Below are 27,088 nucleotides of genomic sequence, written 5' to 3' on the forward strand. Positions count from 1 at the left end.
AATGGAAACGAGTGTGATGCCTTTGATTCTTTACGTGTACAAACAAAGCTCGCGAGGAGTCCGGCCTCTTCGCTCTCTCGCTCCGCGCTTGCGTTACGAGATAGCATGGCCGAATCCCAGCTCCACCGCGTGAGTGGCATCCAAGCCACACCCCATGCCTTCGTACCACTTATCATTCTCTGCGCAGTAGCTGCTCAAGCCTCCATCTTCGCTGGGCTGCCGGAGGAGCGTCTCGCAGTTCTTGCAGTAGCCCGTCTCGAGCAGGACGTCCGCCTTGCAGCAGCACCTCGCGCAAGAGAGCGTCGGGGCTTTCTCCGCGGCCTTCTTTGCTGGCCGTCGTCTCGAAGATGGCTTCGCCATTGCGTCGTCCTTGGTGTCGGCCTCCCTGCTCATCTCGTCCTCCCGGGACCAGTGCTCCACCAGGCTCATGTCGTCGGCCAGGCTTTGCTGCTGAGCACCAACACCCGCCGGAACGATCGCTCCCGCCGCCTTGTCGATGCTTCGGAGCCTCAGCACCGCCGACGATACGTCCTGGCAAACGCTGTTGAGAACGTCCACGCTCGTGTTCCCCAGCCTCCGTTCCAGGCTCCCAAGTTCCATCTGGAGTTCCTGTATCTGCCGGAGTAGAACCTGGCGCGCTTCATCCTCTTCCTTCTCAGCCGCAAGCTCCTCGGAGATGCTGTTCGGGTCGACAAACCGGTGAATTATCCTCGCGCTGCCTTCGTGCGGACCCGGCTCATGGCCGGAGTGAACCGCATAGAGCTTGAACGTCGCCACGCCTTCTTCCTGGTACGCAAACGTTTTCTCCTTCTCGTCGTAGTTCGTGATGGGAACTATCGCCCGGATCCGGAAGCTGCATCCACACCGCTTGGACATGTACCGCTTCCTCTTGAGCACACCAGGCTTCCTCCCAGTCGGCTCCCCACCCCTGTGGCAGCAGTAGTCTTTCACCTCGGCTAGAAACGGCTTGTATCTGATATACTTCTGCCGGATGCACAACACCACCTTGTACTTGGCCGCGAGATGCTGCAACCGCTGAGGGACGTCTCGAGCCACCACCTCGAACGATTCGGTGTACTCGAATCTCTTCCTCCTGGATTGCTGGAGAGCGGCACTAGCAGCAGCAGCGGCAGTATCAGTAGTAGCAGCAGTAGAAGTTCCGCCACCACCATTACCACCATTACCACCATCACCACCACCACCAGTAGGAGCATGACTAGCGACGCTACCACTGCCAGCACCAGCAGCATCACCGCTTCCTCCAATGCTCTTGATGCTCTTCCCACCGCCGAGGGACGACCGCTCGCTAGAGCTCCCACAAACCGGGCACGTCGAGATACATACCTTGACATACGACTCTGGAACTCCATAGACCTTGGCACCGACAGTCCACACGTCTCGCATCCTCTCCAGCGTCTCCTTGCAGCCGAGGTGCTTGAGATCCGGGCGAATGTGGAACTGCTGGACGATCCCACCCCACTGCTCGATGAATGGCACGAACTGGTAAGGATTGCTCTTGAAGAACAGCACCTCGTTGCCGAGATCGTCAACTTGGGCCTGGAGCTTGTCCTGGATCCTCCTCCAGCCCGTGAGATAGGCCGTGTCTTCGTGACGATCCTTCCACACCCCGCGCCAGGAAGCTAGAACCGGCGGCGTCGCCACGCCCCGGATCTCGTCCGGCGATGGATGCCGCCCGGCCATGAGGCAGCGCACCATCAACCTGTGAGACGCGCGATTGAATGTGTAGAACTGGCTCGACATGTGAGGCTCTGGATCCACGGGCATCATCATCACGGAGGAAGCTCGCGACGAGGATGGATTGGCGGCGGCGGCGGATTGAGGATTGGAGAGATTTGGCGGCGGGACGATGGCGATTGCCGAGCTGCTGGCCGCGGCCATGCATTCCGCCTCGGCGTAGAGCTCCTCCTGGTCGGGATCGGTCATGGCCGCGTCTTCGCTCAGCACAGACATATTTTCGCTGCTTGGCGAGATCGCTAGAACCTGACAATCATCTGGATTGGTGTCGCGTCTCGTCGGGCCGCCGGATCGAGCGGAAGAGATCCCTCCTCCATCGCCATAGCCGGCTACCTCTGCCCTACTCTCTATATACCCTAATCATTGTTTCGCCAAGAACCCTATTCTCGAATGGGAGGAGGACACCATCACGCCGCCCAGGTCCCCGCGAGCTTGGGGAGGGATCTACGCGCTTGTCTTCGATGCCGCCTTGTCAAAACCTACGATCAGGTGAGCTCACGCCGTGGTTTCTTAGAGCGATCGGTTGATTTCCATTCCCGATTCTTCGCAGTTTAACAAGAATGGCTGCGAGAATTGTAAGTTCTTTCACATGGAACAGGAACACGATCGAATTCTAGAGTGCACTACTGTGAATTTTTCCGGGTAAGATGAAGCTCTCTCTCTCTCTCTCTCTCTCTCTCTCTCTCTCCAACTTAACTCCTCTCTGGCGATTGACAACTCGTGAACTCTATCGATCACCCATCTCTCTCTTGACAACTTCACTCTATCGATCACTCTCTCTGGATTGTGACAACTCGTGAACTCTATCGATCACCCATCTCTCTCTCTCTCGATTGACAACTCGTGAACTCTATCAATTACCCATCTCTCTCTCTCTCTCTCTCTCGATTGACAACTCGTGAACTCTATTGGTCACCCATTTCTCTCTCTCTCTCTCTCTCTCTCTCTCTCTCTGTGAGAACACTAACATTTTTTGGTAGGCTTATATCCTCGATGGATCCAACTGGGAGCTGGGCAGCTCGATGGTTGAGAATAAGTGAGTGGATTTTTTTTTTGTTCTTCCTGTTTTTAACTCGAAGTGCTTGACTGGAGCAGGCAAATTCGTTCCTGGCTGCTACGCCCTGGCTGTCTCGGGCGTTCTCAACGAAGATATGCAGGTCAGTCTCACTTGTTCGTGTTTGTTTCGTCTTTCATCTCTCGGTGATTTCGAGATCTCCTTGTCTCTAGCATGATTCTTGTAAAACTTTTGTTCGTCCATGCGCTAAGCTGCTTCTGGTCATTGCTGTGCAGAACATCTGCGAAGACAATAACATCAAATACGTTCCTCGGTGAGCAGCCGATGATCGCAAGCACAGGAAAACAAATTTAGAAGATCACAGATTCAGAAGAGAAAACAGTGAGAAAAATGTGATTTTTGTCTTTCTCCGCTACTTATTACGCTACTTGATAATGAGATAAGTAGCCTCTCCTTTTACAAGAAAGGACGTAGAATGGACACGAGTTTTGGCCGAGGCACTAGGTAGAGCAGCCATAGCTCGCTGGTGTTTGTTGACCGGATCAATCGCTTGGCGCTCCAGTGCATGACTTGGGCTCTTAGATTTGGCGAGGAGGGAGCGACCCAAGTCGCCAAAATCGCGGCTTAGGCACGGCTTATGGCCCTAGCGGCATCGTCGTCCTCCTCGTCCGGATTCCTGCGCCTCGCCGACGCCCGGAGGAAGAATTTGCCGCTCCGCCCGCAGCGCAATCTCCCCCAGCTCCGAACGATGAGCGCCAGGGCCTGCTCGTCCCCGAATTCGTCGTCGGGCACCTCCGCCGGTGGCGATCTGGTGACGAGCGGCAAGAAAGTGGTGCCGTATGCCAACTATGCCGTGCCCATCGACAATTCCAGCGCCTCCTCCTTCATCACCCGCCCCCTGGCCGAGATCCTGCGCGACATGAACAAGAGGGTGCCGGACAAGGTGATCAAGATCAAGGTGGACGAAGATGGCAACGAGCTCAAGTACATTCCTTGGTATGTTGATCTCTTTGCTCTCCTGGTGTTCTTGTGCTCCATGAAATTTGTCTTTGTTTTCTCGGTTTCGAAGACTTTTCTTGTCGTAAAAAACATGTTTTTGGTTGTACTGCTCATCGATCTGATGGTTTTGTAGGTTCCATGCCAACAGGATGCTGAGCTTCTACGCTCCAGGTACGAATTCTCCTTCTCAAGCAAGAAAAGTAACGAGGAAAAGGATTTTTTTCTCGCAGGCTGGAGCGGAGAAGTTCGCAACTTGACATTCTCGCCGGACAGCAAGACCGTCTCAGTCGTGTACCGAGTGACGATACGAGGCTCCGATGGCGAGGTAAGCAAAAATTCCTCTTTTTTTCTAGGCGAGAGCTCTGGAGATCTGTTCTTCCAGATCTCTCGCGAGGCCTCGGGCACCGCTTACATGCACGATGTGGAGTTTGGCGATCCCGTCCAGAAGGCCGAGGGCATGGCGTTCCGGAGAGCCTGCGCGAGATTCGGGCTGGGGCTCTACTTGTACCACGAAGACGATGCGCAGTGAGTGAGAGACAAGCAAAGCTCTTATAGCTAAGATTTTGCAGTGTTTGAGAGGCCTCGCTACGAGAGAAACGACGACTAAGAAATACTCCTTGTAAAGTTAGAGGTGTCTGTTCCATTTTTTCTATCTTTCCTGCTCACAATTGAAAAATCATGTAGCACGATTTCGTCGTGAAAAGGCAGGCTGTTGCCAAAAGTTCCGTTGCCGGGAATTGAACCCGGGTCTCTCGGGTGAGAGCCGAGTATCCTGACCGACTAGACTACAACGGATTACATTATCTTACCATTAACAATCGCTGTTTTGAATGATTTCTAAGAAGACAATGAATGCCATCTTTATCACTCATGTGTTCCATAGTGTCCTGCACTGTGCAAATGCATAAAATTGCCCACCCCAACTACCCACCTATGATAGCGAATCTACCAGAATATGCTCACAGCCTGATTTCCACCTTTATTAAAAGAATCAATTATTTCACAAAAGGCACAGCTGGCGCACATTGATTGGGGAGGCATCGTCCAGGCCCCCATCAAACAGCCGCTTGCCCAGCACAACATTTGCAGCATCTGTGGGGTGGTACGGATCCCAGAACACGTATTTCGTACGGTCGGGGCAGTACTTGACCAGCCCACCTGGCAGGCATGGGACTTGACCGTTGAATGGCCCGGCTCCACAGCATCCTCGGTTCCCATAGTCAAAGCCTATGCGTTGGATGAATGGATCGATCGATTAGAACACGCAAAGGATAGAAGAAAGCATCCAGTCAGAGGGATTACCAAACTTGGATGGGTGGTCGATGACGTCTCGAAAGATGTTGTACACGTTTCCATAGACGATGGTGGCTCCGGGGAGTTGGGAGTTGAGCTCCACCAGCATGGGCTTGAGCGCGTCGTTGAAATCCCTCACGATGGCTTCCACGGGCTCGATGCATCCCCCGGTGGTGGAGTTGTAGAGGAAGAGCGAAGATGGGATGCAGCCCAGGGGACCAACGTTCGCCACCACGATCTTGCGAGCGCCAAGTCGATAGATCTCCTGGAAGAAACCGCGATAAAATCCAGAGGTCTTTCGAGCTCTGGGCGATTCAATCTTCCAGACTTACCTGGAGCTGCTTGGAGAAGATCGAGAGGAGCGTGTCTCGAAACGTGGATGTAGGAAGATTGTGGCTCCGGGTGTAGGGGAGGAAGTAATTGTTGATGTAATCGTTGCTGCCCATGATGATCGCGACGAGCGAGCGGGAGATGAGGCTGGATGCGGCGGACGGACCCAGCATGGAGCTGATCTCTCCGATGCTGTTGCCGAACCACTGGATTTGCTTCCAGAACGTGATCCTCTCAGCCTGATCGAATCGATCGAAAGAAAACGATGTCACAAACAATGGCATTCCAATATCTCGACGATTACTCACATAGTTTCCCCCGGTTTCATCCTCAATCCCCGCTGCTCCCGACGCATAGCTCACGCCCTGGAGGATCTTGCTCCCTTTCGCGGATGGATCCAGATATGGTGGCACCAGAGGCAATCCAATGAGCTCCCCTGTGACAATTACATCCAAGATCAAGGACAAGAAATCCACAGAGTCTCTGTTACCGACGACGTCCACCACTGTCCTCCCGTTGGAGAATCTCCCAGTCGCTCCCAGCGGGAAATCAATCCCATTCGGCGCCGTGTCGCCCCTGGCCACCGCGGCCAGGTGATTGTTGTTGCCCACGTCCACCAGCGAATCCCCAAAGATGAATGCCGCAGGGACGAGGGGCTGCGATTGCTGCGCGGGGCAGCAGCAGAGCATGATCGTCGCGACGACGAACAGCAGCGCTAATACCAGCGCCATGTTGAATCGCCTCGCGACTGCTGATCGCTCTCAAGAAGCCCATGAAAGGAGAAGAAGAAGAGATCTTTAATCCATCTCTTTCCAAGCGCAGGCGATCACGCGCTCGTCATAAAACTATGGTACTCACAAGAAAGCCGACAGAGCATTGAAACTACCCAGTCAGAATTATTCCTGGAATAATTCTGGGTCGAATTTACGCTAGCCCTAAAAACTAAAGTGCAGGTCAAAGTCAAATAAAGTCGAGTCGTTTTGTTCTATTATGTTTTTAGTTTACTTGCTGGCCGTACACCTGGTAACCAGTAGTATAGACAAGCGCCGGATCTTGCGGATAGAGGTAAGCGTACGGAGCCTGGCTATGGTTGTAGGGGTAGAACGCGTTCCATTGAGAATCAAACGGCGGCTGGTACCACGGCAGTGCCGACGACGAGAGCCTCTGGAAGAAAAAACTTGTCTTGATGAACAAGAGAGCAAGGGAGCGAATTTGCTACACAAATTACCTGCTTGTTCGCGGGGTGACGCCCCCAAGACAATCGAACAGTTTGCTGGCCTATGACGGAGCCATGGACTTGCTTCAATGCTTCTTCAGCACTGGCCCTGAGAGAGATCGAGTAGAGCATTAGAACAGAAACTTCGCTCGGGCATGAGTACCTCGTCATGAACTGTACAAAACCGCAGCCTCTACCCGGGGGGATCTTGGTGTACTTGATCTCACCATACGGGGAGAAGACGTCTTTCAAGTCGTCCAACGAGACATTCTGGTCTAAGCCGCCTACAAAAATCTGCAAAGCGCACAAAGAGTGCTGAAACGTGAAACGAAGGAAACACAAAGACTCACGGTCGTGTTTGTGAAGTCGTCCTCACCTGCCGGAGCGGGCATTGCGTAGGCAGGGACCAGCTGATACGAAACTGCGACAAGTCTCAACACACGCGATTACTTCACGAATCAATGCGATGCAAAGCCAGCAGCCAGAATGCACAGAGAGAGCAAACCTATGATGAGTAAAAGGTTCCTTGCTCAAAGTTTCATCAGAGGTTGCTCGAGTAGATTACTTCCCAGTGTCTGCTCAGAGTTCTCTCTTTTGGTGGTTCCTTTGAGTCATAGGGTCCGCCTTTAAAACCAATCAGCCTTATAAGCTTTTCCTTTCCTGCCCATGAAATCACAAGTTTCCAGAAACATGCAGCTAGAGAACAAAGAAACATCCACGAACAAAGAAAAAAAGGACGAAACAAAAGGGAAGAACACATACCTCTTTGTACAGGGTGCTGTTGAGTTTGCTTTTTCGGCGTAGCGGTACGTATTCTCATCGGCCGGGAAGAGCAGTAGACTCCATGCATCTCCGTCATTGCCGAGCTCTTCTCGGTCTCGTCTCCAAACCTCACAAATCCATAGCCTCGGCACCTCCCGGAGTTGACATCCATGACAACTTTGGCGCTCTTCACCGAAGGATACCGGCTCTTGAAAGTCTCGAGTAGCATCGCGTCGGTCACGTCCGCCGCAAGGTCCCCCACAAAGATGGAGTCATCGGCTCCAGAGTCGCGCTTGTCACCTCCGACGCAAGCCCAATTCAGCCGAAACGCTTGCTCGGTGCGCGGCATCACGGCCCCGGTGAAGCTCTGGAGCGCTTTCTCGGCGGCAGCGTGCGATTCAAACTCCACGAATCCATAGCCTTCGTGGTGGCCGGTTATCTTGTTTCTAATCACCTTGGTGGACACCTGAGAGGCAAAAAAGGGAAGATCTTCCACCGCTTTGCTCCAGAAAAAACCGGGAAAGAACTTACGATCGTGGATTGCGGGAAGCAGCTCTTGAGATAGCTCTCGTCCATCCAGTACTGCAAATCGCCGATCCAAAGGCTGCGAACATCGTCCCGAGCTTGCGCTTGCGTCGCGCCCGGCTGCTGCTCCATGCCGCAAATAAACCTCCAACCCTAATCGTGGACGGTCAAGATATGATGCCCGGACACGTGGCGGGCGGAAAAGGCCGTTGGATGAAGCACCATAGACGTGGCACAGATCCGGGCGTCGATTGATTCCTCTGCCCTAATTCCTTGAGTGCCCCAGCCGCCTTGTTGCTGTGCGCGCTCCAAGCTCGATCGAGGTATGTATGATCTTTGCCCCCCTTGCGCGCCGGAATCTTACAGAGAATCGCTGCTTAGAAATGTCGGATGATGAGAGTAAGGAGGAGAAGGAGCTCGATTTATCGTCGGCGGATGTAGTGACCAAGTATAAGCTCGCCGCAGAGATTGTCAACAGTAAGAGCGGTTATTCTTTCCCGTCGTTCTTCCGGTGCTAAAATCTTTGTTCCAGAGGCTTTGCAAGCTGTATTGGCGGAGTGTAAGGCAGGGACCAAAGTCGTAGAGCTTTGTGATAGAGGTGACTCTTACATAAAAACGTAAGTGTTTTTTTTTTTCATTGAGACGGGAGAACTTAGAACTTTGGTGTTTTGTTTCACAGCCAAACGGCCAGCGTCTACAAGAACGCAAAGAAGAAGATCGACAAGGGCGTCGCCTTCCCGACTTGCGTCTCGCTAAACAACACAGTATGCCATTTCTCTCCCTTGGCTGGCGATGAGACGGCTCTGTCCGAGGGTGACATTGTAAAGATGTAAGCTATGGTTATGTGCTGGTTTAAGTTGTGGTTCTCATCAAAGCTTTTTCGCAGTGACCTTGGCTGCCATATCGACGGCTTTGTGGCCGTAGTCGCTCACACGCACGTCCTCCAGGAGGGTCCAGTGACTGGAAGAGCAGCGGATGTTTTAGCAGCTGCCAACACTGCGGCAGAAGTTGCTCTCAGGCTCGTGAGGCCTGGAAAGAAGGTGTCTTTACCAGTCTGAGTATAGGTGGTCGTTACTCACGGTTTCTTTCTGTTTGTCTTTCTGAATAGACCAGGGACGTCTCGGAAGCCATCCAAAAGGTAGCGGCGGCTTATGACTGCAAAGTTGCCGAGGGAGTCTTGAGCCACCAAATGAAGCAGTTCGTCATCGATGGCAACAAAGTCATACTGAGTGTTTCGAATCCGGAAACCCGCGTGGACGAGTCAGAGTTCGAGGAGAACGAGGTCTATGCCATTGACATCGTCACAAGCACTGGTGAAGGAAAGGTTTGTAGCTTTGACTTATCGTTGAAATCTAAGGAAGTAAGAAACGCAAACGTTATCGCAGCCGAAGCTTCTCGACGAGAGACAGACAACAGTCTACAAAAGGGCCGTGGACAAGAGCTATCATTTGAAGATGAAGGCCTCGAGGTTTATATTCAGTGAAATAAGCCAGAAGTTCCCGCTCATGCCCTTTACCGCCAGGCAAGTTTTCTTCTGTAATTCTATCCTTCTGGTGAGCTCAAATTTGCATTTTCCAGGGAGCTGGAAGAGAAGCGTGCAAGGCTGGGGCTGGTTGAGTGTGTCAACCATGAGTTGCTGCAACCGTACCCTGTTTTACACGAGAGAACAGGTCTCCCTCTTTACTTTTCAGTCTTTGGATCGAACTTAAGTTTCTCTTTTCGCAGGGGATTTGGTAGCTCACATCAAGTTTACGGTGTTGTTGATGCCAAATGGCTCGGATCGAATCACCGGACACAGCGTTCAAGACGTACAACCATCCTCGACCGTGGACGATCCGGAGATTAAGTCGTGGTTAGCCATGGGTATAAAGTCAAAGAAGAAAGGAGGAGGAAAGAAAAAGAAAGGTTTGTAGTGATTGGATTTTCTCTTGGGAAGATTTTAAGATCGCAACCGTGTGCCGTGCAGGGAAGAAGGGTGAAGAAGCTGCCGAGGCTAATGAAGAAGAGGAGGCCACTGTTTAGCAAAGCAAAAATTTTGACTGCCAGGTGTTTGTAGGCAATACTTCGACTTGCAAAGAAACAAGAAAAGATTCCATCTTGGAGAGCGCCACGTACAAAGTTTGGAGGAATTGATTTGTCTTGCAGCAAAGTCAGACTTTTGTTGGCCTACTCCTGAGAAAAATGAAGAGAACGATGGTTTCTTCTGGACTTCGACAATCGATTGAGTTCGTACACATCCAATAGCTTTTGTTTACTGCCGACAACATAAGAACCTCTTGTTATTTTCTTCTTCCTACCAAAACGTCGCTCAGTTTAGTGGTTTTTTTTCTTCATCGTTCCTCACGGCTTGATCACGAACAAAGGCTGCACAAACAAAAACAAAATCAGGGAATCCAGAACTTTGAGATCTGGAGACGAGACTTACATCATCGGCAGCGACGGGCTTTCCATCCTCGGCGACGATCTCGACAAGCGTCCCGTCTTGATCGGACTGTTAACAGTAGGTGGAATAAGAAATGAAAAGCTGGCAAAAAAGATCCCCACCTCAATGCTGTTCATCAGCTTCATTGCCTCAATGATGCAAAGAACTTGGCCTTTACGGACTTTGTCCCCCACCTAAAGAAGTAAACCCGATAAAAAGCTATGCAGCAAAGTAAGAAAAAGTCTCACCTTTACAAATGGAGGCTCTCCTGGTCCTGGCGATCGATAGAAATTCCCAGCCATGGGTGAGACCATGGGTGGATATTGTGGAGCGCTTGGAGCAGCTTGCGGAGCCTCGGCAGCTTGCGTTATCGCGGGAGATGGAGATGGAGCTGCTGGCATGGGAGCTGGAGTCGGCATCGCAAAAGCCGACGGTGGAAACATTGGATATGGAAGCCCAGCGGCGGCGGGGACGGGAGGAGCTGCCGCTGGTGGTGGTGCCAAAGCCTCGGCCTTCCTGATGACGATCTCATAGTCCTTGTGCTTGAGTTCCAGCTCCACTATGTCTTTGGAATCCACTAGCCTGGACGAAAAGTTTGTGGCATAAGAACAAAAGATTGTTTTGTTCTTTTGGGAGTACTTACTTGACCAAGCTCGACACGTCGGCTAGAAAGGATTTCACGTCCGCGGCCGCGAGAGCCGGCTCCTTCTCTATAGCCGGCTCCTCCACTGGACTCGTCGCTCCCACTGCCTCGGTGAGCTTCTCTTCCGCCTTGACGCCATCGACAGTCACCTGCGACGAGACTTAGCCACTGATCTAAAGCGCGAGAACAAAGAACAGGGGAAGCTCTAAGCCCGCATTGCGCAATGCAGCCACTGCAATCCAATCAAACCTAGCACGTACCGCCTCCGCCACTGCCACGCTCCTCCACACCCCGGCTTTTCGTTGTAGATCCGCCGCCGATCTGCCGCCAAGCCTGACGCTCCGCCCGTAGAAGCACGACGATGCCGGCGCCGCGGCCGCCCGCGGCACTCCACAGCATGCATCCTCGCACCGCGCGGGGATCAAAATCCGACATGCCGCCATAGCTGTCGCTCGAAATCGCCCGCGGGAATCGCTCGCGCTCTAGAAATATTTCCTCTCTCTCGCGCTCGCTCGCCCTAGGGATTAAATTGTGGAGCTTGGCTTGAAATAGGACAGGAGGCAACTGGACATACCAATGCCTGTGTGTCGGATCGGCCCAAGCGCTGGGCCTTAAGGACACTACGTGGATTTACACTGGTAATTTCGCAAGGACTCCATGCGAAAGATACGAGCCCCTCTTTCTTGCATGGCTGGGCTCCACTAAAATACCGGGGGTTCGATTCCAAGGAAAGAGAATATGCTTTGGCATCACCTACATTTGAATGTTTTAGTTTTTGGCGCCGATTCAAGATTAGGGCTCTTGCGAGGATAGGGTTTGCTGATGAATTTGGCGAGGGCGATCGGCAATCGTGCGCGGAGGAACACGATCGGCGCCGGCGCGCTCGGCCGGATTCGGCATTTCGATGCGCCGCGGGCCTCGCGGCCATGTTTCCAGGTTGGGGGAGGGATCGATGCTGCTGCGGAGCTCCATGGGGCTCCGCGGTTCTTCTCTGCGGGGCGGCTGCTCCAGGGGGGCAAAGACGCCGGGAAATCGGACGTTTCTAAGCAGAAAAAGGGGGGATTTGTGGGATGGTACTTGAATAATCTGGACAAGCGGCCAGTCGTCACGAAATCTCTCACTGCCTGTACGATTTACACCACAGCGGACCTCGTTGCGCAGGTAAGCTCTTTCTTTCTCTGTGATTTCCAGGTGTGCTTTTCGCGTGCTTGAGCTCATATATTTTTGGCAGGGTGGTCTACACACTTAACGAAAACGTTATGAAAAGTAAGATAATCCAGTGTTCTGTGTGTGTGCATAGTTTCTTCTCCTAGTTTTTTTTCTTTGTGTGACAAACTTCAAGGTGGTCTTTCCAGAAACTCACGGCTATGAAGCTGGGTAACGATGCTCCATGGGACCACGTACGTACACTGCGCATGTCCGCTGTTGGATTGCTTATGTCGGGGCCAACGTTGCACCTATGGTTCAATTTCTTGAACAAGATACTGCCGGGGAGAGATATGATCAGCACGCTGAAGAAAATGTTGCTGGGACAAACAACCTACGGGCCTGCGTTTACAGCCACGTTTTTCTCTATAAATGCCCTCGCGCAAGGTCTGAAGTCATGGCTACTTAGTGTTATTGTTCCTGATGCTGGTGTGTATGTGTGTGTTTTGCAGGCGAGAATGGTGCTCAAATCTGGCAGAGGTTGAAAAGGGACCTTATTCCCACTTTAGCGAGTGGGCTTATGTATTGGCCATTTTGTGATCTGATCACGTTTCGCTATGTTCCTGTGCATTTACAAGTACGCTGCTCTTTCTCCTTGGCTTTAGTTCTCTTCAGTTGCTGACTTGTGTTTTTTTGTAATGCAGCCTTTGGTTAGCAACTCTTTCTCGTTAATATGGACCGTCTACCTTACATACATGGCAAGCTTGAAGTGAGGTAAAAACTTGCCTTTCAATTTTGTATACATAGGCAAGCGATGCCCCCAGTCACACGCACAGGAACTCGTTATTTTGAGGTCCGGTTAAGTTTGGTTAGATTGTGGACAAAGACCAGCTCTGAACTTTGCTGTTCTTGCCACGTTAAGTTATCGGTTTCACTTTATAAAGCTCCGCTAGTGATCTCGATCCAGTGTCACCGCCAGGAAGACAGACTTATCAACCTTGCAAAGAAAATTTCTTTGACAACATCCATTTACAAAGATTTTTTTGGCCACACGATTATCTTCCTCACGAGACGCTCTTCATGCAAAGGTGCGGCGGTAGATTTCGATGACTGACATTTTTTATATATATATGTTGTTACAAATGACAAGGAAACCACTTCCGACCGTGGCCCTTCGGTCGCTGCTCATTTATAATCCGGGTTGACCTTATGAAGCTCCCAGCCCAAGGAAATCTATGAAAGGTCTGCTCGTCGATCCTCCGGATCCAGCATCGCAGCTGATAACAGGACCTGGGCTTGACGATGGTGTCAAAAGCAAAGAACTGGCATCCTGAGCAGCAGCGGTGGTCGACTCCAATCCAAGAGCTGGCTTCACTGGAAACGGATGAATGCACTCGGACACATCGGAGACGGAGGAGGAGCTGCGTTTGCTATCCTCCAGAGACTGTTCGTGGTGGCCTATCAACCAGGAACTGGCAGCATCGAGATGGTGATGGTGGCTCTTTTTATTCACGGCGGTGGCGGCGGTGGCGGAGGTGGCGGCGACTTTGCTTAGAGACGGACTTTGGTGGCTGCTGAGAGCGCTGCCCAGAGACGTGACTCCGTTTGCGCTGATATCGTCGAGATGGAAGAGGCCATGGTGGTGCATTGGAGCAGGGCCAGTGTAGATCTTTCCGGCGAGAGCGTCTTGGCTGCAGGTGGGATGGCCCCAGGGACAGGCTTGCGAGAGGAGAAGCGTCGGCTGGGAAGCAGGTGGCCCAGAAGAAGCTGCACAAAGAAAGACGGGGCCAGCAATGTGAGAACGATGCGTGATGGCCTCGATCGAGCTCTCACCTCTTGTGGCCGCATTGCTCCCGAGTTTGCGAGCGCTCGCGTCGAAATGATCCTGCGGCACGGCATTGAGGTCCAGGCGGTCCGCCGCTCGTTGGAAGAGGGTGCTGTTGATCGACTTGGTGGCACCGCCGGCGTTGCAAGCCGATTTCAAGCGATCGTCGTTAACAAGAGAGTACTTTTGGATCCACGCCGTGAGGGACTGGGCTACCGTCTGGCCGATGCTGGGACGCTTGGTTCTCCAGGAAGCCTGGCTCTTCTTACGTCCTTGCATCCGGGACCTCTCGCGGAGCTTCCTGGCCATGACAACGTGCCAGTGGTTCTTGACAGCGTTATCAGTTCTCCCGGGGAAGATCCTGGCGATCATCGCCCACTTGTTCCCGTGAAGCTGGTGCGCGGCGAGCAGTCGCTCCTCCTCTTCCTCGGAGAATGGCTTGCGGTTGATCCGGGGATCCAGCTGGTTGAACCATCGCAGCCGGCAGCTCTTTCCTGCGACATCATCGACAGTGGCCGTGGTGAGAAAAACAGATTTTTCAAACAGGAGGACGAGGATGAGAGAGCTGTGATATTCACCTGATCGACCCTCGAGCTTCTCGGCAATCACGTTCCAGTTCTGAGGCCCGTGGATCCGGACGAGCTCCTTGAGCTTCTCGTCCTCGGCGGGCCGCCAGTGGCCGCGGTGGCACAGCTTGGACTGCGAGCAATCGGCGTCCCTGTCCACGGAATTCTCCGACTCGTCGTTCATGGTATCCTGCGTCTGGTTGTTGAAGCTGCCTTGATCCATGTACTCATCGCCACCACCACCGCCACCGCCACCGCCGCCGCCACTACTTCCAACAACTTGGGGACTCCTTTGCTGCTGCTGCTGCTGCTGCTGGTGTTGGAGCCCCCAGGTCCAAGGAACTGGCGGCATTTGCATCTGGATGGACGGAGCTACAACACTAGACTGCTGCTGCTGCTGCTGCTGCTGTTGGTGCTGGCTGCTCCATCCGATCCGAGAGTTACTTCCGGCCATCGCCTGTGCTGCTGCTGCTACTGCTGCTGCTGGCGTTCCTCCCAGTTCTCCAGCGGCAGCACCATTCATGAAGTCGAGGAACATGAGCATATGGATCGATGTGTGGGGGGAGGGGGCGAAGGAATAGGAGGAGGAGAGAGCGCGAGAGAGATGGGAGAAGTTACGCAACAACAATGCAAAAGTGGCAGCACAGAGAGGCGAGCAAGGAGGGCGGCCGAAAAAAAAAGGAGAGAAACAACGAGAAACAAAACAAACAACTTACTTATACCCGGGGCCGAATGACTGGACTCCGTTACGCGCGCCCGCATTCCGGCGGCGCGCGCGCCACACACAGGAAAAAAGGAAAAAAAAAAACAGTTTGGTGTGATTGCCACGTGGCTGACACGTCAGTGCCACGCGAACGACCAGATTCTTTTTTTAGCGCTTTAATTATGACGTCACCAAACATCACACGTCATAGTGACTAAAGAATCTTTGTTGGATTCGCGTTTTTTTACTTCTCTCTTCGCGGGCGACAACGTCACAGTGTGAAAGAATTAACTTTTGCTTTCACGACATAACGACGCTTAAAAAGAATAGCACCAACAAGCTGGTACCTTGCGAAAGAAAGAACGCTATCAAAAAATTCGTGCCTCTTTCTCAATGGGTTCTGTTATTCACACACACATTTCCACGAGCGTGAGAAGAACACAAGCGAAGAGAAATCAGCTCACCAGTAGCGAGGGATCACATCGCATCCCATCGCATTGTCACGGAGCACGGACTGATACCACCCCTGGTTCCTGGCTGTCAAATTCGGGAAGAACAAAAAAGAAAAAACGAAAAGCCACACTTATCTCCCGAGTGAATGTGGCTCCAGCTGAGGCAGGCCGGATTCTCCTCCATCTTCCAACGATGCTTTTCTTTCTCCGTTGTCTCTCGAATCTCGCTCTCTCGATCAAGCGCTTCTTCCATGAAAGTAAAGAGAAAAGGTTCCAAACTCCGAGGCACTGTGTCTGTGTAGGTGGCGCTCGCTGCTTGGCGGTGGCCCTTTTGTCTTTCTCAACCCGTCAGGCCCGAAGATAATTGCACACCCGAGGTACCACCACCAGTACCACCACAAGTCACCGAGTTCGCTGACTTTAGCTTCCCGAGAGACAACACCGCAATGAGTGCCTTGGAAGGCAGAATCATAATTCCAGCAGCAACTTATCTGCCATAAAACCCACGAGTGACGACTTCCTGTAATGCTGCTGCTACTATCCTGCTGCTGCTGTTGTTACTTTTCCCCTCCGAGATGCAAAAGAGAGAGAGGGAGAGCTCTCCCTTCAAGTCCCTGCTTCCTTCCTGCTATTCTATCTATCTATATGCTGTTTATATTCCTTTCCTTCCTCCCTCCCTCCCTCTCTCCCTCCTCTGGCTGGCCCCTGGCACTCCCAAATTCCCAGATTCCCAAAGGTACCCCTAGTGCTATAGCTAGAATTGGAGATAGAGAGATGATCTGGCCTAGGCAGGGAGAGTATGAAGCCTATAACAAACAGAGCACACTGTTGTAAGGCCTGACTATGGACAAGACGACTTCTTTCTAGCGGGGCTTCTGGTAAGTCTGCCTATTACGGACGAGACGAGGAGATGGTGGATGGAGATATAGAGAGAGGATGGTGATGCTAAAAGAGAGGACGCTTAGGGAAGCACACGCGCTGCTGCAATCAATACCACATGCAACATCAACAAGCCAAGAAAGGACCGACGACGCAGCTCGCAAGAGCGATCTTTCGAGCAAGGAATGAAAATCTAAGCTACACAAAAAGCCCACTTGTAAACTACACATACCTTTCAAAGCCTCATTACGACAGCCGATATCACCACCACCCCCGCCACAGACACACCGTTGCTGCTGCTGCTGCTCCTGCGTAAGTATTCCTTTTCGTGGACTCACAAGGTACACGTCCCCTGTGCGCAATGCACGTGGATGGATACGGAGGGTTGAAACTCCACGGGACTGCACTGCCACATCGGCTCTGTGCCTGTTCTGTCTGCCTGCGCAGAACCAAAACCGAGGTGAGTATGAGGACTTTTTAGCATTTAGCATTAGCCTCACCTTGATGATACCATTACCAAGTGGTCAACTTAGCATAGCTACCTAAGGTGGAAAATGAGGAGAAAAAAAAGAAAAGATCGTCAATAAGAATGAAATCAGATTACCTCTGCCTGCGCGATGCTCTTTTACACACCAGTATCAGTAGCGTTGGATCTCGGTTGGAGCGCCTCCTCTCTAGCTTTATAGACGCCTAGGACATAGTTCCTCTGCCTGAGATGTGCTCTGACTTGTCCAAACAGCTGCCAGCGGAGAAGCCGCCCATAACCAATACCAAATCCCACCAAGTACTTATGGTGGATTTGATCGATCACATGGAAAGGCCTTCACAATCGGTGCAGACAGTAAGCAGCAACAACAACAGCAGCAACGAGAGAGCCTGGTTAAGCTGTTTTTCCCTGCTGCAGGAATCCAACACCACAACCTTGCCTTTGCTGACGACCCGGATGATGGAAGCCTCACACGCAAAAGGCACCCCAAGGACGACCTGGGAAGAGTCAGCCACCTTTGCATAAAATACCCCCGCTCCACGAACTGATGTATGAAAGGAGCGCCTGAGAGGCAGTCCATATCCATCCAGAGCCAAATCTATATCCAATGTTCCCCTGCCACTGTACTCGAGCCTCGCCATCAATACCACCCCACCTTCCAAAGCCGAGAAAAAGACCATTCCTGGCACCAATTGAACCGACAAGTGACCGGATTCGAGCTCCATGAGGTGCACGAGAAGGCAATCTCATCGGCCACATAGTCCTGATTCGAACCACCTTCGTTTCTCCTGTGCCTGTGCCGCTCAGTCGCCAGAGAAAGGAAAAAAGAATAAACAATATGCTTACCCCGATTTGTTGTGGATTGTAAGATCCAGGATACGAAAGCCAACTAAATCCTGCCTGATGATGGTAATAAAACACAATGATTGCACGATTGCCTAATTTAACCAGATTATCTGCACCAACACATCAGGCAGACCCCACGAGGCGAGCTAAGATAAGCAAATCGAACTGTCTATGTACGCATCATACCATATACGTCTAGGCCCGTGGTAGATTACGAGCTGTTTGATGCTCAAGTTGCTCCACGGTTTCCCGTAACATCTTTCTGTCCGCGCTTGTCAAGGCTTTATCTACATGAAAAAACAAAACAAAAAAAACCGCGAAAGGATACATTTGAGCTGCCAGGAGATGGATATCCTTCATCTCCTCGTTAAGTCTGCAACTCACAAGAAAAACATGAGAAACAAGCATCTAGAGAGGAAGCAGAAAAAAAAAAACAAAGAAGAAAAAGCTCACCTGAGACAAGAATTTACAAACTTATTTCCTTTCGTAGCAGCGTCAATGCCTGCATTAGAATCGCATATCAAAAAAACAAGAAAAAACAAGAAAAAGAATAACTTACATCCATTTTGTAGACTCCCGGCAGCATTATTGTAGCACGCCAGATGATCCCGCGTACTGCCAGTGACCTAGACCAGAAATCTTCACTCCAGAGGCCAAAATTTAGGCTTGCAGAACCATACCTCGCTCATCGCCTCCCTCAGCGATGCCACCAGCGAGCAGAAGCTACCCGCGGCATCTCTCGCTTCATCCTCCACGGCTTGCAGCAGCTGCGTCGCCCTGCGCACATCTGCCGTGGAATCAAACACGGGCTGGATCTCGTTCTGGAGGGCGCCTTCTCCTCCTCCCCCCGCCATCGCTCCTCCAAAGCCCTAAAGCAAACGCCCTAATCTACAGTGGCGGGATTAGCATATTCCCAAGAATTATATTCAAACACGAGATAAGAACAGTGAAGTAAAAATTCGCATTGCTGTGATAGACGGCTCAAGGTTTTTCCATGCAAAACGTTTCTTTTCATACGCTCGACTGTGGAGAGGGAGACTCGGGAAGGAGAAGAAGAGTCTAGCCCGACCCGGGGAGCATTATCGACGAGTAATGGCTGTGTCCCATTGATTTATCGCGCTGCGGACCTGGATTATCGCTATGTCGCCCACTGACGATCGCCTCATTTTTTCTCAGTGGTGACTCCCACCGCCACACTGGTCACCTGGAAAGTTTTCACAAAGTTTAGAGATCTTTCCTACAGCAAGGAGCGCAAAGAAAGGAAAGAGATCATACTAGCTTGCCGCTTTCATCCATGGTCATGGGGTTCTCCACAACCACAGTCTGCGATGGTTGCCTCGTCGGCGCAGGCTGCGTGATAAGATACATTAGTGATCGAGTACTATGTCAATCAAGCTGTGAAAATGGCTGATACCTCTGATACGGATGCGGGCTGGGGAAGCGGAGCGTAGTTTGGTCTTTGCACAGGGAGGGGCATTCTCGCGTTGCTGAGATGCTGGTCACACAGGGAGAAGTGGCGTGAGAAGATCAAAACATAACGTCGCTCCTCAAGAAAGGACTTACCGGTATCGTCGTGACATACTGGCAGAGAGCGCATTTCACCGATTGCGCTCCAAACGCATACATGAGAGTCGTATTACAGCCTCCGCAGCTAATATGCGCTACTTGGTTCGCTAAAATCACAAAACAAGTGCGTTAAGAAAACCAAAACCAAAGATAAACGAACGCACCTTCCATCGCCAAGTTGATTGTGTGACAGCACGAGCACTGGACACTAGTGGCACCACGCACATACATGAGTAGCGTCCGGCATCCCCCACAAACGAGCTGAGCCATCTCGGTTCCTATAGGGACCACTCGCAAAACAAGACAAAGTCAAGAAAAAACGTAGCAAGAGAAAGGATTTTTCTTTGCTTTTTTCTTTGATTTTTTTTTTTTTTTTTTTTGTTGTTGATGGAAACCGACCTGGGGGAGGAACAGGAGTGACAGAGCTGCATAGCGCACAGCGGACATTCGTAGCACCTTGAGGATATACGAGCAAAGTCCTACATCCACCACAGATCAGCTGGCCTTGAGACCCTGCAAAAAAAATTTGACAGACAACATAAGATAAGGGATGAGAGAGGAAACCAAAGACAAAGTAAAAGCGATGAAAGCGAAACGATTCGTTATCTCCCTCCCCCTTTTTCACGATTTCACGAGATTATGGAGCAGCGATCGGTCCGGGGAGGGAAATTCTGGAGAAATCGGAGCAAGAAGGGGGGAGCGATTGATTTCTCACCTGGCGGTGGCGGCATATGAGGCTGGGGAGCGTAGGGCACCAGCGGAACCGGCATTGGCGCGGAGATTCGCGTGAATCGCTGCCGATGAATCCGATGAATGGCGCGCCCGGAAATTCCGCCGAGAGATCGAAACAGGGCAACGATCTCCCCCAAAACTTCCCTGCAATGCGCCGATCCGATGGCGCTAGCGCCGCGCCAGGCGCCTCAGCTTCGTCGAAGCCAAACCCTACGCGTCGCCCGGGAGAGCTAAGCTTTGTGGTGAGAGCGTCTTTGAATCCATGAGAATTTTCGTCGAAAGCCTGATCAGCCAGCGCCAAGGCTTATCCACACCGTCCATCGCGACAATCGTAAACCGACGGCCAAGATGGGTTAGGTCTCCTCTTGAGTTGAATATTCCCAGCTTAGAACCCTAATTCTTCCGTAGAAGAGGGCGATGAAGATCACGGCGCTGCTGCTGCTCAGGGCGAGCGATTCGGCAGCAGGATCATCGGCTTCCGGCAGCGACCCGGCGGTACTGGCAAATGCATCGGATGTGAGCCATTTCGGCTATTTCCAGCGCTCCAGCGCCAGAGAATTCATCATGTTTGTAGCTAGAACTCTCGCCAAGCGGACGCCGCAAGGGCAGCGGCATTCCGTGGAGCAGGATGGTAAGCGCTGATTTCCAGATCCAGTTTTCTCATTCTTTGCGTGTAGAGTATGTGGTGTATTGCTACAACAGGAATGGGCTTTGCGGGCTGGCGTTCACGGACAAGCAGTATCCAATGCGAAGTGCTTTCTCAGTGATTAACAAGGTGAGCAATCCAAATTCTTTTGTTCTTCTCTTGAGCATGATCATCGCTCAGGTGATCGATGAGTACATCCAAGCGTTTGGAAATTCCTGGAAATCAGTGACAACCGATAACACGGAACAATGGCCAGCTCTAAATCAAGCCTTGATGAAGTACCAGGTTGGTTTGCTCCATTCCAGTTTTGTCTTCAGTCGTGAGATTTTTCCGTGAATTGCAGGATCCAATGGAAGCGGACAAGCTCATGAGGATCCAGAGGGATCTCGACGACACCAAAGTCATACTGGTACGTGACGCCATAGCTTAGCTTCCTTTCGAGGATTTATTTTTCTCCTTGTCGGTACAGCACAAGACCATAGAAAGCGTCCTTGCTCGAGGGGAAAAGCTCGACTCATTGGTGGAGAAGAGCTCTGATCTTAGCATGGCTTCCCAGGTATTCAAAATCTCTCTTTTCAATCGTATCAAACTCCCAGCTTGCAGATGTTTTACAAGCAAGCCAAGAAAACCAACCAGTGCTGCAGCATCTTGTGAGAGCGACGCGATTTTGATAAAACTCGCTATACATACCGTGTGTTGATGTAAGCTTGTATAATCTACCAGCACCTCAGAAAAGTATCTATCATCACTGTAACCAGCCAGATTCACGAAACTTCAAATCCATTCTTTTCTATCTTCCTGAAACAAGCTAGAAAAAAAGTTAAATCTTACAAGTAAGATCAGAGGTGTTCTTTCCATCACATCGACATTGCTTGCTCACAGCTCTGCAGCGCTTGGTTCGCGAAGTATCTCACGTCCACGTCCGGATCTTCGCTCAACTCCACCAAGCATGGGCGAATCGACTGCTCAACAACCTGGAAATACACATTAAAAAGTAGTCTCTAGAAAGCTTGAGAACTTCTGTGACTTTACCTCGCTGCCAACGATCGGGATAAACGATTGTAGGATCTTCGCCACGTTGAACTTCACGTTTGGAATCCTGTTACAATTTATTAATTCGACTTCTACCTTGGCTCGACGTACCTGTCTTTTGCAGCGTTGATCACGACTGGTAGCATCATCTGGCATGTCACTTCGGAGCCAACAACAGGGGCGAACAAAGAAATGGCATACAGTATCGTCAGCCGGTATAAATAGTGAGGATTGTTAATCATCTCCAACACCTGAGAAAAGCATTACTTTCAAGAGATCTTCACACACAAAAAACTCATACCTGTGGAATAATATGTCTGCAAGCCCATTCTGTGCCAAACTCTTCGGTCAGCCTCTTCAGGTTGTTTGCGGCAGCTTCCCTGATAGAACACACCTGGTACACGATTTGGTTGAGTGTCAACACTTGAGATTTCACGATTCAAACCTGATCTCCAAGCCAATGCATACACAAGGCACCAAGCTTGTCATCAAAGAATTCCACTCCTAGTTGGCTCGCAAGGAGTGGAATGTACTCAATAATAGCCAGCCGCACCCGCCAGTGTTTGTCTTCAGCCAGTTCCACAATCGCGGGTAGGAGCGATTGCGATAACAAGTCAATACCAATAACCTGTAACGAAAAGATCAATTCAAAACAATGAATCTTCGTTGGGCGAACTTGCCTTGTTGACTTGATCCAGCTTGCTTATGATGTTGAGCCTAACGTCAGGGAATTCATCCTTCAAAAGGGCCAAAAATATTGGTAAAAGCTGTTCGATTGTCGCGTCCTGCAAACCAAACTAATCAGCACAGGACGAAAGAGCACGAATTGCCTACTTTTCCAAGAACCGGTGCCATGCCCATTATTACAGAAGCCAAAGCCGCACGAACATGTTGTGACGAGTCTAGAGAAAGTTCCTGTTGGGAGTCAAAAGAGGTCATGTCTGTGCACCACAGAAAAATCTCTCGGCTTACCTTTACACATGGAAGAATGCTTTGCATGGCAATCTCGGGCTGGACTATCTCACAAAACTTGGTCACTTTGTCGGCTGCTGCTATTCTGACTTCCGCTTCGTTATCTCTTAGAAGTCGCACATAGGCAGGGACCAGATCAACCCTTTGCACATAAAAGAAAAGATCAACAATCCATCAGTGTCCCCAAGAAAAGCCAATGTCACTGGACAATACCTAGTACATTCCGGTCCAACAGTTTCACAGAGTTCATATAGTTGATTAGCAACCATATAACGTACCCGCCAGGACTTGTCCTGTAGAAACACGCACCGCATCAGCAACAGGAACAATAAAAGAATGAGACATACTTGTGAGAAATTTAGTATGAGCGGCAACACACAGGCAATGCAGTCGCTTGTTTGTAGCAACCTTCCAAGCGCAGCACAGCCTTCAACAGCTAGAAGCCTGACCGAATCCTGCTCTGAAACATCGAAAAAAAATTGAGAAAAGAAAAAAAGACAAAAAATAAAAATAAAAATTGGGAAAGCGTTGCTGATCATACCATCCTGTGTAAGGTCCCGAAAGACAGCCATGATATCGGTCTTTAGAAACGCAGGCTCGATGGTAGCAGCAAACTTCCCGAGGTTGGAGATGGCGGCCCTTCTCACCAAAGGCATATCGTCGTGACTTAGTTGGTTGTAGATGGTTCTCAATTCCGCTCGGAGAAGCTCCGGAGCGCTCGGGTAGACAATGTGTAGCAGTCCACACACCGACACTCTAGCCGTGAACCATTCTCCAGCCGCGAGCCTCTGCGAATCAAAGAGATCTCACGCCGTGAGCTCAATGTAGCTACAGATCTACGACCTTTACCTTGACAACCGGAGCAAACCATTCCACAAGATCGCGCTCGTTCATCACACTGGCGATCTTGCACAGCGACGCCACCGCCTTCTCCCTCACCGCGCTCTCCTCCACATCGCACAGCGCCTCCAGCGGGGGTAGCAGAGAATGCGCGTACTCCACGCCCCCAACGTAGGGGACAAGATTCCCCAGCTCCTCGGCCATGGCAAGAAGAACCTCTTCATCGTCGTCGCTGCCGTCGGCGAGGAAGGGGATCAGCTCCCGCCGCGTCCGATCCTCGCCCAGAGCCCTAGCGATGGTGGACAGCCGGCGCACCGAGTTGATCCGGAGCTGGACGTCGTCGTTCTTGAGCTCGTCGATGAGCACTGCGATCGGATAGAGCGGCTCCTCCACCATTGCCGCCATAGCTCCCAGGAGAGAATCCACAAACCCTAGAACGGTATTAGTCCGCCAGGAGACTAGAATATGCCAATCGCGTCTTTTAATTTCTAGAATGGGGCCTGCAAATGAAACCTAGGCCTTCTAGAACTGATCTTTTCTTCATGCATTTCTTATTCCCATGCTTTTGATGTTCTTCGCAGTGACTGCCACAGCACAGCTTGATCTTGCAAATCTACATACCTTACTTGGGAGGGACGAGAAGCATCGAGGCTCAAACTCTCACAGCAAGCCATCACCAGATTCTTTCTCAAGTCACTGGAACGTAAAGTTTTTCATGAGAACTCCATAAAACGCTAATTTCTTTCTTTTCTACCTTAGTTTGCAGCGTGCCACGGATGCTACAGCTACAGCCATGCCTTTAGTAATTTCTCTGCAAGGCTAACACCAGATCAGGCCGAGAGATTGTCCAAGTTAAGTCTGTTCTCGGATAAATTCACTAAACAATGCTGTTCTTATTTCCTGAAATCTGAAACGAACACTAGCCATACAATATTCTTAGAATATTCCTGTGGTTTATGGTCATGTTCGATATAACAATGCTAATTATAAATACAAGATTGATTCAACCTTTGAAAGTGTGAAATAGGAAATCCTTAATAAAATTGATGGAATCCTTAACCTCCTTAATGTTGCTCTAAATCTCAGTAATCTAGCATCTTTATCATACAATGATATCATTAAAAAATTCTTCATTCTTGTCATGGCTATCGTCCGCTCTTCCGCCATCCCTAAAAAAACATGTTGTTCTGATACTAATGAAACTAACAGAAGGTCAACTTCCCAACTTTTAAGGTGTTCATGTGTTTTGTTTTCTTAAACTTATATGCCCTTTTTAACCCTAAACCCAACCTAAAACCCCACACGTGTAGAATATTCTTAGAAGATTCCCATGGTTGGTGTCCCTATATAACTCCATCAGACACCATTGGCTTCAGTGAGTCTCTAAGTTCAACGCAATCTGGAATCTCAGCAACGTTTACAATGTCATTGTTGGAATTCTAGACACCAGTAACACTCCTGTCTCTTCATAAGCTAGCATAGAAACAACCATCAGCCGTTCTCGAAAAGAATGGCTGCGAGATGAGCTTACTCATTTTTTGAGAAGTTTAGCCTGATCTCATTCTTGTACAAGAGTATACGCCGACCCGTTCCAGGATGCTGGAAAGGAACTTGCATGAATCCAGCTGGAAAAAACGCATCCGCCATTATCAATTGCAACAGGTTTGCCAGCCTAAAGAAAAAAAAATCTCAGTTACCTGGATCATGCTTGTGCTCGTTCTTTCGACGCTAGCCGCTCACCATCTATGAGAACGCAAGGGACAAGATTGGTCACGGAACTCACACTGCCTCCACCGCGACTGGAAGGCTCGTTTCAAACACAAGTATGAAACGAGGAACTGCCCAAGGTGGTGCACCGTTATCAAGGCTTGCAGCTTACAAAGTTTGCTGGGGTATCACCTGTGACGAGGCTGATATTTTACCTGGATTCGACAATGCAATAAATGATGGAGTTGGATATCATCTCAATCTCGGTCGGGAGAAATCCACTTCGATATAGCATCGATGGATTAGCAATTGGAGCTTACCACGCATTTTTGTCACTGCAGCTGCTGGAAACTTTTGGCACTTTTTACTAGGAAATTGCAAATGGTGCACCTTGGCTCTTCACAGTTGCTGCAAGTACGATTGATCGAAAAATCACGGAGGCTAGATCATTCTTGAGAACTTAGTTGTTTCCTATTTCTTTTCTTCGTCAATTTTGCGCGAGCTCAACCTCTGTACATTGAGAAATTGCAGTCGCTTATGCGAGTGATGGTTTTTCCTTTGAAATTCTTAAAAACATTGTAGTTATCTTTCTCGAGATGTTTTTCTAATCACTATATACGTTTCTATTTTATCCTCCACAGCGATTGTTTTTTGTTACTGTTATTTTGTAAAAAGGTTAACATGAAAATAGAATATTAAATTAAATAGATTGGCGTTAAATTAGCAGCATTAGGATAATTTAATGCCACCCCTTAATTGCAAGCAAAAACTATCTTTTCGTCATGGTCTCCATTTTGCTTTTCATGTTCTTCACAGTGACTGCCGCAACGCAGCTTGATGGAACCAATATTTACATAGCTTACTTGGGAGGGACGAGAAGCATTGAGGCTCAAACTATCACAACAAGCCATCATCAAATTCTTTCTCAAGTCACTGGAACGTAAAGTTTTTTCATGAAAAGCAGGACTCCACAAATCACTAATTTCTTTCTTTTCTACCTAGTTTGGAGTCTGCCATGGACGCCATTGTCTACAGCTACAGCCACGGCTTTAGTGGTTTTTCTGCAAAGCTAACACCAGATCAGGCCGAGGCATTATCAAGTTAAGTCTGTGATCATGGAGAGATTCACTAAACAATTTTGTTCTTACCAGAGTTTCCTGAAATACTGAGCGTTTATCCCAGTAAGACGTATCACATCCAGACAACTCGCTCATGGGACTTCGTTGGCTTGAGCGAGTCTCTAAGTTCGGAGCAATCAGGAATCGAGTTCTTCCCCCATGAACGTTACGATGTCATTGTAGGAGTTCTAGACAGCGGTATCACTCTTGCCCCTTCATATGCTAGCATAGAAACAACCGTCAGCGTTCTCGGACAGAAAGTCTGCGAGACAAGCTTACTCATTCTTCGAGAAGTTGATCTTGATCTCGTTCTTGTACAGGAGTGTGGCCAGAATCCAAGAGCTTCCACGATGCCGACATGAGACCCGTTCCAGGACGATGGAAAGGAACTTGCATGAATCCAGCTGGTACAAACGCATCTGCCATTATCAAATGCAACAGGTGAAAAGGAAAAACATAGCGAACTTAAACCTGAATCATCTTTACAGGAAGCTTGTCGGTGCTCGTACTTTCGACGCTCACGGCTCACACGTCTATGAGAATGCCAGGGACGGCACTGGTCACGGAACTCACGCTGCATCCACTGCGACTGGAAGGCTCGTTGCAAACGC

The 27,088-nt window shown here is 50.2% G+C and overlaps 13 protein-coding genes, 1 long non-coding RNA gene and 1 other non-coding gene across 23 annotated transcripts; 5 read left to right on the forward strand and 10 right to left on the reverse strand.

The window, feature by feature from the left end:
* Nucleotides 1–2: 2 nt before the first annotated feature.
* LOC9655470 lies at nt 3–2,128 on the reverse strand. The gene has a single exon (XM_024665753.1). It carries the CDS (start codon nt 1,969–1,971, stop codon nt 94–96), a length of 1,878 nt encoding a protein of 625 aa, XP_024521521.1. The 5' UTR covers nt 1,972–2,128; the 3' UTR covers nt 3–93.
* On the forward strand, nt 2,127–3,232 carry LOC9655471 (transcription elongation factor SPT4 homolog 2). The gene is made up of 5 exons (XM_024665872.1): nt 2,127–2,244; nt 2,306–2,397; nt 2,736–2,791; nt 2,851–2,912; nt 3,046–3,232. The coding sequence occupies exons 1-5, from the start codon at nt 2,146–2,148 to the stop codon at nt 3,085–3,087; spliced, it is 351 nt and encodes a 116-aa protein (XP_024521640.1). The 5' UTR covers nt 2,127–2,145; the 3' UTR covers nt 3,088–3,232.
* Nucleotides 3,233–3,248: 16 nt separating this feature from the next.
* On the forward strand, nt 3,249–4,412 carry LOC9643688 (DNA repair RAD52-like protein 1, mitochondrial). Its single transcript, XM_002963432.2, has 4 exons — nt 3,249–3,766; nt 3,903–3,940; nt 4,000–4,094; nt 4,152–4,412. The coding sequence occupies exons 1-4, from the start codon at nt 3,408–3,410 to the stop codon at nt 4,296–4,298; spliced, it is 639 nt and encodes a 212-aa protein (XP_002963478.2). The 5' UTR covers nt 3,249–3,407; the 3' UTR covers nt 4,299–4,412.
* A 79-nt stretch (nt 4,413–4,491) lies between these two features.
* TRNAE-CUC lies at nt 4,492–4,564 on the reverse strand. The gene has a single exon. It is a non-coding gene; the product is annotated as a tRNA-Glu (tRNA).
* Nucleotides 4,565–4,725: 161 nt separating this feature from the next.
* LOC9643689 (GDSL esterase/lipase At1g71250) lies at nt 4,726–6,123 on the reverse strand. The gene is made up of 5 exons (XM_002963835.2): nt 5,883–6,123; nt 5,701–5,828; nt 5,395–5,631; nt 5,072–5,327; nt 4,726–4,996 (listed from the first exon to the last, which is right to left on the reverse strand). Exons 1-5 carry the CDS (start codon nt 6,121–6,123, stop codon nt 4,770–4,772), a joined length of 1,089 nt encoding a protein of 362 aa, XP_002963881.2. The 3' UTR covers nt 4,726–4,769.
* A 229-nt stretch (nt 6,124–6,352) lies between these two features.
* On the reverse strand, nt 6,353–8,038 carry LOC9655472 (polyadenylate-binding protein RBP47). Its single transcript, XM_024665808.1, has 6 exons — nt 7,902–8,038; nt 7,371–7,836; nt 6,959–7,029; nt 6,772–6,902; nt 6,621–6,717; nt 6,353–6,556 (listed from the first exon to the last, which is right to left on the reverse strand). The coding sequence occupies exons 1-6, from the start codon at nt 8,025–8,027 to the stop codon at nt 6,389–6,391; spliced, it is 1,059 nt and encodes a 352-aa protein (XP_024521576.1). The 5' UTR covers nt 8,028–8,038; the 3' UTR covers nt 6,353–6,388.
* An 89-nt stretch (nt 8,039–8,127) lies between these two features.
* On the forward strand, nt 8,128–10,112 carry LOC9655473 (ERBB-3 BINDING PROTEIN 1). The gene is made up of 10 exons (XM_024665803.1): nt 8,128–8,218; nt 8,277–8,372; nt 8,428–8,512; nt 8,575–8,724; nt 8,782–8,935; nt 9,004–9,219; nt 9,281–9,417; nt 9,474–9,565; nt 9,621–9,800; nt 9,862–10,112. The coding sequence occupies exons 2-10, from the start codon at nt 8,279–8,281 to the stop codon at nt 9,915–9,917; spliced, it is 1,164 nt and encodes a 387-aa protein (XP_024521571.1). The 5' UTR covers nt 8,128–8,218; nt 8,277–8,278; the 3' UTR covers nt 9,918–10,112.
* Nucleotides 9,895–11,611, reverse strand: LOC9643690 (biotin carboxyl carrier protein of acetyl-CoA carboxylase 2, chloroplastic). 2 transcript variants are annotated; one of them, XM_024665815.1, is made up of 6 exons: nt 11,221–11,611; nt 10,961–11,088; nt 10,566–10,899; nt 10,440–10,511; nt 10,321–10,386; nt 9,895–10,259 (listed from the first exon to the last, which is right to left on the reverse strand). In XM_024665815.1, the coding sequence occupies exons 1-6, from the start codon at nt 11,401–11,403 to the stop codon at nt 10,236–10,238; spliced, it is 807 nt and encodes a 268-aa protein (XP_024521583.1). In that variant the 5' UTR covers nt 11,404–11,611; the 3' UTR covers nt 9,895–10,235. The 2 variants fall into 2 exon arrangements, with proteins under 2 accessions (XP_024521583.1, XP_002963883.2); XM_002963837.2 differs by having other exon boundaries at nt 10,961–11,109; nt 11,221–11,609.
* Nucleotides 11,612–11,782: 171 nt separating this feature from the next.
* Nucleotides 11,783–13,053, forward strand: LOC9655474 (protein Mpv17). The gene is made up of 4 exons (XM_024668536.1): nt 11,783–12,121; nt 12,316–12,553; nt 12,619–12,743; nt 12,811–13,053. Exons 1-4 carry the CDS (start codon nt 11,783–11,785, stop codon nt 12,877–12,879), a joined length of 771 nt encoding a protein of 256 aa, XP_024524304.1. The 3' UTR covers nt 12,880–13,053.
* A 150-nt stretch (nt 13,054–13,203) lies between these two features.
* On the reverse strand, nt 13,204–14,709 carry LOC9643691 (transcription factor MYB80). The gene is made up of 3 exons (XM_002963838.2): nt 14,510–14,709; nt 13,940–14,425; nt 13,204–13,873 (listed from the first exon to the last, which is right to left on the reverse strand). Exons 1-3 carry the CDS (start codon nt 14,679–14,681, stop codon nt 13,314–13,316), a joined length of 1,218 nt encoding a protein of 405 aa, XP_002963884.2. The 5' UTR covers nt 14,682–14,709; the 3' UTR covers nt 13,204–13,313.
* Nucleotides 14,710–15,411: 702 nt separating this feature from the next.
* LOC9655475 lies at nt 15,412–17,970 on the reverse strand. 6 transcript variants are annotated; one of them, XR_002991155.1, is made up of 6 exons: nt 17,865–17,970; nt 17,136–17,806; nt 17,032–17,073; nt 16,764–16,970; nt 15,665–16,458; nt 15,412–15,600 (listed from the first exon to the last, which is right to left on the reverse strand). XR_002991155.1 is itself a non-coding variant. In XM_024665849.1 (2 exons), the coding sequence occupies exon 2, from the start codon at nt 17,741–17,743 to the stop codon at nt 17,339–17,341; it is 405 nt and encodes a 134-aa protein (XP_024521617.1). In that variant the 5' UTR covers nt 17,744–17,806; nt 17,865–17,970; the 3' UTR covers nt 17,293–17,338. The 6 variants fall into 6 exon arrangements, 1 of the variants encoding a protein (XP_024521617.1); XR_002991158.1 differs by having other exon boundaries at nt 15,665–15,726; nt 15,784–16,970; XR_002991157.1 differs by having other exon boundaries at nt 15,665–16,970; nt 17,032–17,069.
* An 832-nt stretch (nt 17,971–18,802) lies between these two features.
* On the reverse strand, nt 18,803–20,448 carry LOC9655476 (protein LOL1). Its single transcript, XM_002963840.2, has 7 exons — nt 20,146–20,448; nt 19,830–19,943; nt 19,595–19,708; nt 19,428–19,537; nt 19,279–19,359; nt 19,140–19,214; nt 18,803–19,068 (listed from the first exon to the last, which is right to left on the reverse strand). The coding sequence occupies exons 1-7, from the start codon at nt 20,198–20,200 to the stop codon at nt 19,027–19,029; spliced, it is 591 nt and encodes a 196-aa protein (XP_002963886.1). The 5' UTR covers nt 20,201–20,448; the 3' UTR covers nt 18,803–19,026.
* A 91-nt stretch (nt 20,449–20,539) lies between these two features.
* On the forward strand, nt 20,540–21,599 carry LOC9655477 (VAMP-like protein YKT61). The gene is made up of 6 exons (XM_002963435.2): nt 20,540–20,793; nt 20,840–20,937; nt 20,989–21,093; nt 21,152–21,217; nt 21,278–21,364; nt 21,412–21,599. Exons 1-6 carry the CDS (start codon nt 20,580–20,582, stop codon nt 21,460–21,462), a joined length of 621 nt encoding a protein of 206 aa, XP_002963481.1. The 5' UTR covers nt 20,540–20,579; the 3' UTR covers nt 21,463–21,599.
* Nucleotides 21,469–24,117, reverse strand: LOC9643692 (serine/threonine-protein phosphatase 2A 65 kDa regulatory subunit A beta isoform). 3 transcript variants are annotated; one of them, XM_024665770.1, is made up of 12 exons: nt 23,662–24,117; nt 23,354–23,600; nt 23,026–23,272; nt 22,813–22,954; nt 22,675–22,755; nt 22,521–22,625; nt 22,286–22,468; nt 22,142–22,234; nt 21,952–22,091; nt 21,841–21,907; nt 21,640–21,782; nt 21,469–21,556 (listed from the first exon to the last, which is right to left on the reverse strand). In XM_024665770.1, the coding sequence occupies exons 1-11, from the start codon at nt 24,055–24,057 to the stop codon at nt 21,666–21,668; spliced, it is 1,818 nt and encodes a 605-aa protein (XP_024521538.1). In that variant the 5' UTR covers nt 24,058–24,117; the 3' UTR covers nt 21,469–21,556; nt 21,640–21,665. The 3 variants fall into 3 exon arrangements, with proteins under 3 accessions (XP_024521538.1, XP_002963887.1, XP_024521530.1); XM_002963841.2 differs by lacking the exon at nt 21,469–21,556 and having other exon boundaries at nt 21,572–21,782; nt 23,026–23,105; nt 23,160–23,272; nt 23,662–24,116; XM_024665762.1 differs by lacking the exon at nt 21,469–21,556 and having other exon boundaries at nt 21,572–21,782.
* Nucleotides 24,118–26,368: 2,251 nt separating this feature from the next.
* On the reverse strand, nt 26,369–26,889 carry LOC112344165. Its single transcript, XR_002991614.1, has 3 exons — nt 26,757–26,889; nt 26,508–26,699; nt 26,369–26,420 (listed from the first exon to the last, which is right to left on the reverse strand). It is a non-coding gene; the product is annotated as an uncharacterized LOC112344165 (long non-coding RNA).
* Between the last annotated feature and the right edge of the window lie 199 nt (nt 26,890–27,088).

This window comes from Selaginella moellendorffii, unplaced genomic scaffold, assembly GCF_000143415.4.
Source record: "Selaginella moellendorffii unplaced genomic scaffold, v1.0 SELMOscaffold_3, whole genome shotgun sequence".
NCBI classification, from domain to species: Eukaryota; Viridiplantae; Streptophyta; class Lycopodiopsida; order Selaginellales; family Selaginellaceae; genus Selaginella; species Selaginella moellendorffii.

Excerpts from the sequence above, each read along its gene's own strand:
- LOC9655470 (XM_024665753.1), bottom strand. The coding sequence starts at position 1,971 with ATGTCTGTGCTGAGCGAAGACGCGGCCATGACCGATCCCGACCAGGAG.
- LOC9655471 (XM_024665872.1), top strand. The coding sequence starts at position 2,146 with ATGGGAGGAGGACACCATCACGCCGCCCAGGTCCCCGCGAGCTTGGGG. Across the intron at positions 2,245-2,305 it reads TTGTCAAAACCTACGATCAG|TTTAACAAGAATGGCTGCGA; the intron begins GTGAGCTCACGC and ends GATTCTTCGCAG. Across the intron at positions 2,792-2,850 it reads AGCTCGATGGTTGAGAATAA|GCAAATTCGTTCCTGGCTGC; the intron begins GTGAGTGGATTT and ends TGACTGGAGCAG.
- LOC9643688 (XM_002963432.2), top strand. The coding sequence starts at position 3,408 with ATGGCCCTAGCGGCATCGTCGTCCTCCTCGTCCGGATTCCTGCGCCTC. Across the intron at positions 3,767-3,902 it reads GAGCTCAAGTACATTCCTTG|GTTCCATGCCAACAGGATGC; the intron begins GTATGTTGATCT and ends ATGGTTTTGTAG. Across the intron at positions 3,941-3,999 it reads GCTGAGCTTCTACGCTCCAG|GCTGGAGCGGAGAAGTTCGC; the intron begins GTACGAATTCTC and ends TTTTTCTCGCAG.
- LOC9643689 (XM_002963835.2), bottom strand. The coding sequence starts at position 6,123 with ATGGCGCTGGTATTAGCGCTGCTGTTCGTCGTCGCGACGATCATGCTC. Across the intron at positions 5,829-5,882 it reads GACAGTGGTGGACGTCGTCG|GGGAGCTCATTGGATTGCCT; the intron begins GTAACAGAGACT and ends TAATTGTCACAG. Across the intron at positions 4,997-5,071 it reads CGACCACCCATCCAAGTTTG|GCTTTGACTATGGGAACCGA; the intron begins GTAATCCCTCTG and ends TCCAACGCATAG.
- LOC9655472 (XM_024665808.1), bottom strand. The coding sequence starts at position 8,027 with ATGGAGCAGCAGCCGGGCGCGACGCAAGCGCAAGCTCGGGACGATGTT. Across the intron at positions 7,837-7,901 it reads GCTTCCCGCAATCCACGATC|GTGTCCACCAAGGTGATTAG; the intron begins GTAAGTTCTTTC and ends TTTGCCTCTCAG. Across the intron at positions 7,030-7,370 it reads ACAGCACCCTGTACAAAGAG|TTTCGTATCAGCTGGTCCCT; the intron begins GTATGTGTTCTT and ends GACTTGTCGCAG.
- LOC9655473 (XM_024665803.1), top strand. The coding sequence starts at position 8,279 with ATGTCGGATGATGAGAGTAAGGAGGAGAAGGAGCTCGATTTATCGTCG. Across the intron at positions 8,936-9,003 it reads TCGTGAGGCCTGGAAAGAAG|ACCAGGGACGTCTCGGAAGC; the intron begins GTGTCTTTACCA and ends CTTTCTGAATAG. Across the intron at positions 9,566-9,620 it reads TGTTTTACACGAGAGAACAG|GGGATTTGGTAGCTCACATC; the intron begins GTCTCCCTCTTT and ends CTCTTTTCGCAG.
- LOC9643690 (XM_002963837.2), bottom strand. The coding sequence starts at position 11,403 with ATGGCGGCATGTCGGATTTTGATCCCCGCGCGGTGCGAGGATGCATGC. Across the intron at positions 11,110-11,220 it reads GCGTGGCAGTGGCGGAGGCG|GTGACTGTCGATGGCGTCAA; the intron begins GTACGTGCTAGG and ends GTCTCGTCGCAG. Across the intron at positions 10,387-10,439 it reads AGCTGATGAACAGCATTGAG|TCCGATCAAGACGGGACGCT; the intron begins GTGGGGATCTTT and ends TACTGTTAACAG.
- LOC9655474 (XM_024668536.1), top strand. The coding sequence starts at position 11,783 with ATGAATTTGGCGAGGGCGATCGGCAATCGTGCGCGGAGGAACACGATC. Across the intron at positions 12,122-12,315 it reads CAGCGGACCTCGTTGCGCAG|AAACTCACGGCTATGAAGCT; the intron begins GTAAGCTCTTTC and ends TGGTCTTTCCAG. Across the intron at positions 12,554-12,618 it reads TATAAATGCCCTCGCGCAAG|GCGAGAATGGTGCTCAAATC; the intron begins GTCTGAAGTCAT and ends TGTGTTTTGCAG.
- LOC9643691 (XM_002963838.2), bottom strand. The coding sequence starts at position 14,681 with ATGAACGACGAGTCGGAGAATTCCGTGGACAGGGACGCCGATTGCTCG. Across the intron at positions 14,426-14,509 it reads GAAGCTCGAGGGTCGATCAG|GAAAGAGCTGCCGGCTGCGA; the intron begins GTGAATATCACA and ends ATGATGTCGCAG. Across the intron at positions 13,874-13,939 it reads GAGCAATGCGGCCACAAGAG|CTTCTTCTGGGCCACCTGCT; the intron begins GTGAGAGCTCGA and ends TTCTTTGTGCAG.
- LOC9655475 (XM_024665849.1), bottom strand. The coding sequence starts at position 17,743 with ATGGAGCTCGAATCCGGTCACTTGTCGGTTCAATTGGTGCCAGGAATG.
- LOC9655476 (XM_002963840.2), bottom strand. The coding sequence starts at position 20,200 with ATGCCGGTTCCGCTGGTGCCCTACGCTCCCCAGCCTCATATGCCGCCA. Across the intron at positions 19,538-19,594 it reads AATCAACTTGGCGATGGAAG|CGAACCAAGTAGCGCATATT; the intron begins GTGCGTTCGTTT and ends TTGTGATTTTAG. Across the intron at positions 19,069-19,139 it reads TGGATGAAAGCGGCAAGCTA|GTGACCAGTGTGGCGGTGGG; the intron begins GTATGATCTCTT and ends AAAACTTTCCAG.
- LOC9655477 (XM_002963435.2), top strand. The coding sequence starts at position 20,580 with ATGAAGATCACGGCGCTGCTGCTGCTCAGGGCGAGCGATTCGGCAGCA. Across the intron at positions 21,094-21,151 it reads AAGCCTTGATGAAGTACCAG|GATCCAATGGAAGCGGACAA; the intron begins GTTGGTTTGCTC and ends CGTGAATTGCAG. Across the intron at positions 21,218-21,277 it reads ACGACACCAAAGTCATACTG|CACAAGACCATAGAAAGCGT; the intron begins GTACGTGACGCC and ends TTGTCGGTACAG.
- LOC9643692 (XM_024665770.1), bottom strand. The coding sequence starts at position 24,057 with ATGGCGGCAATGGTGGAGGAGCCGCTCTATCCGATCGCAGTGCTCATC. Across the intron at positions 23,601-23,661 it reads GGTTTGCTCCGGTTGTCAAG|AGGCTCGCGGCTGGAGAATG; the intron begins GTAAAGGTCGTA and ends TTTGATTCGCAG. Across the intron at positions 22,092-22,141 it reads GCAGACATATTATTCCACAG|GTGTTGGAGATGATTAACAA; the intron begins GTATGAGTTTTT and ends TGCTTTTCTCAG.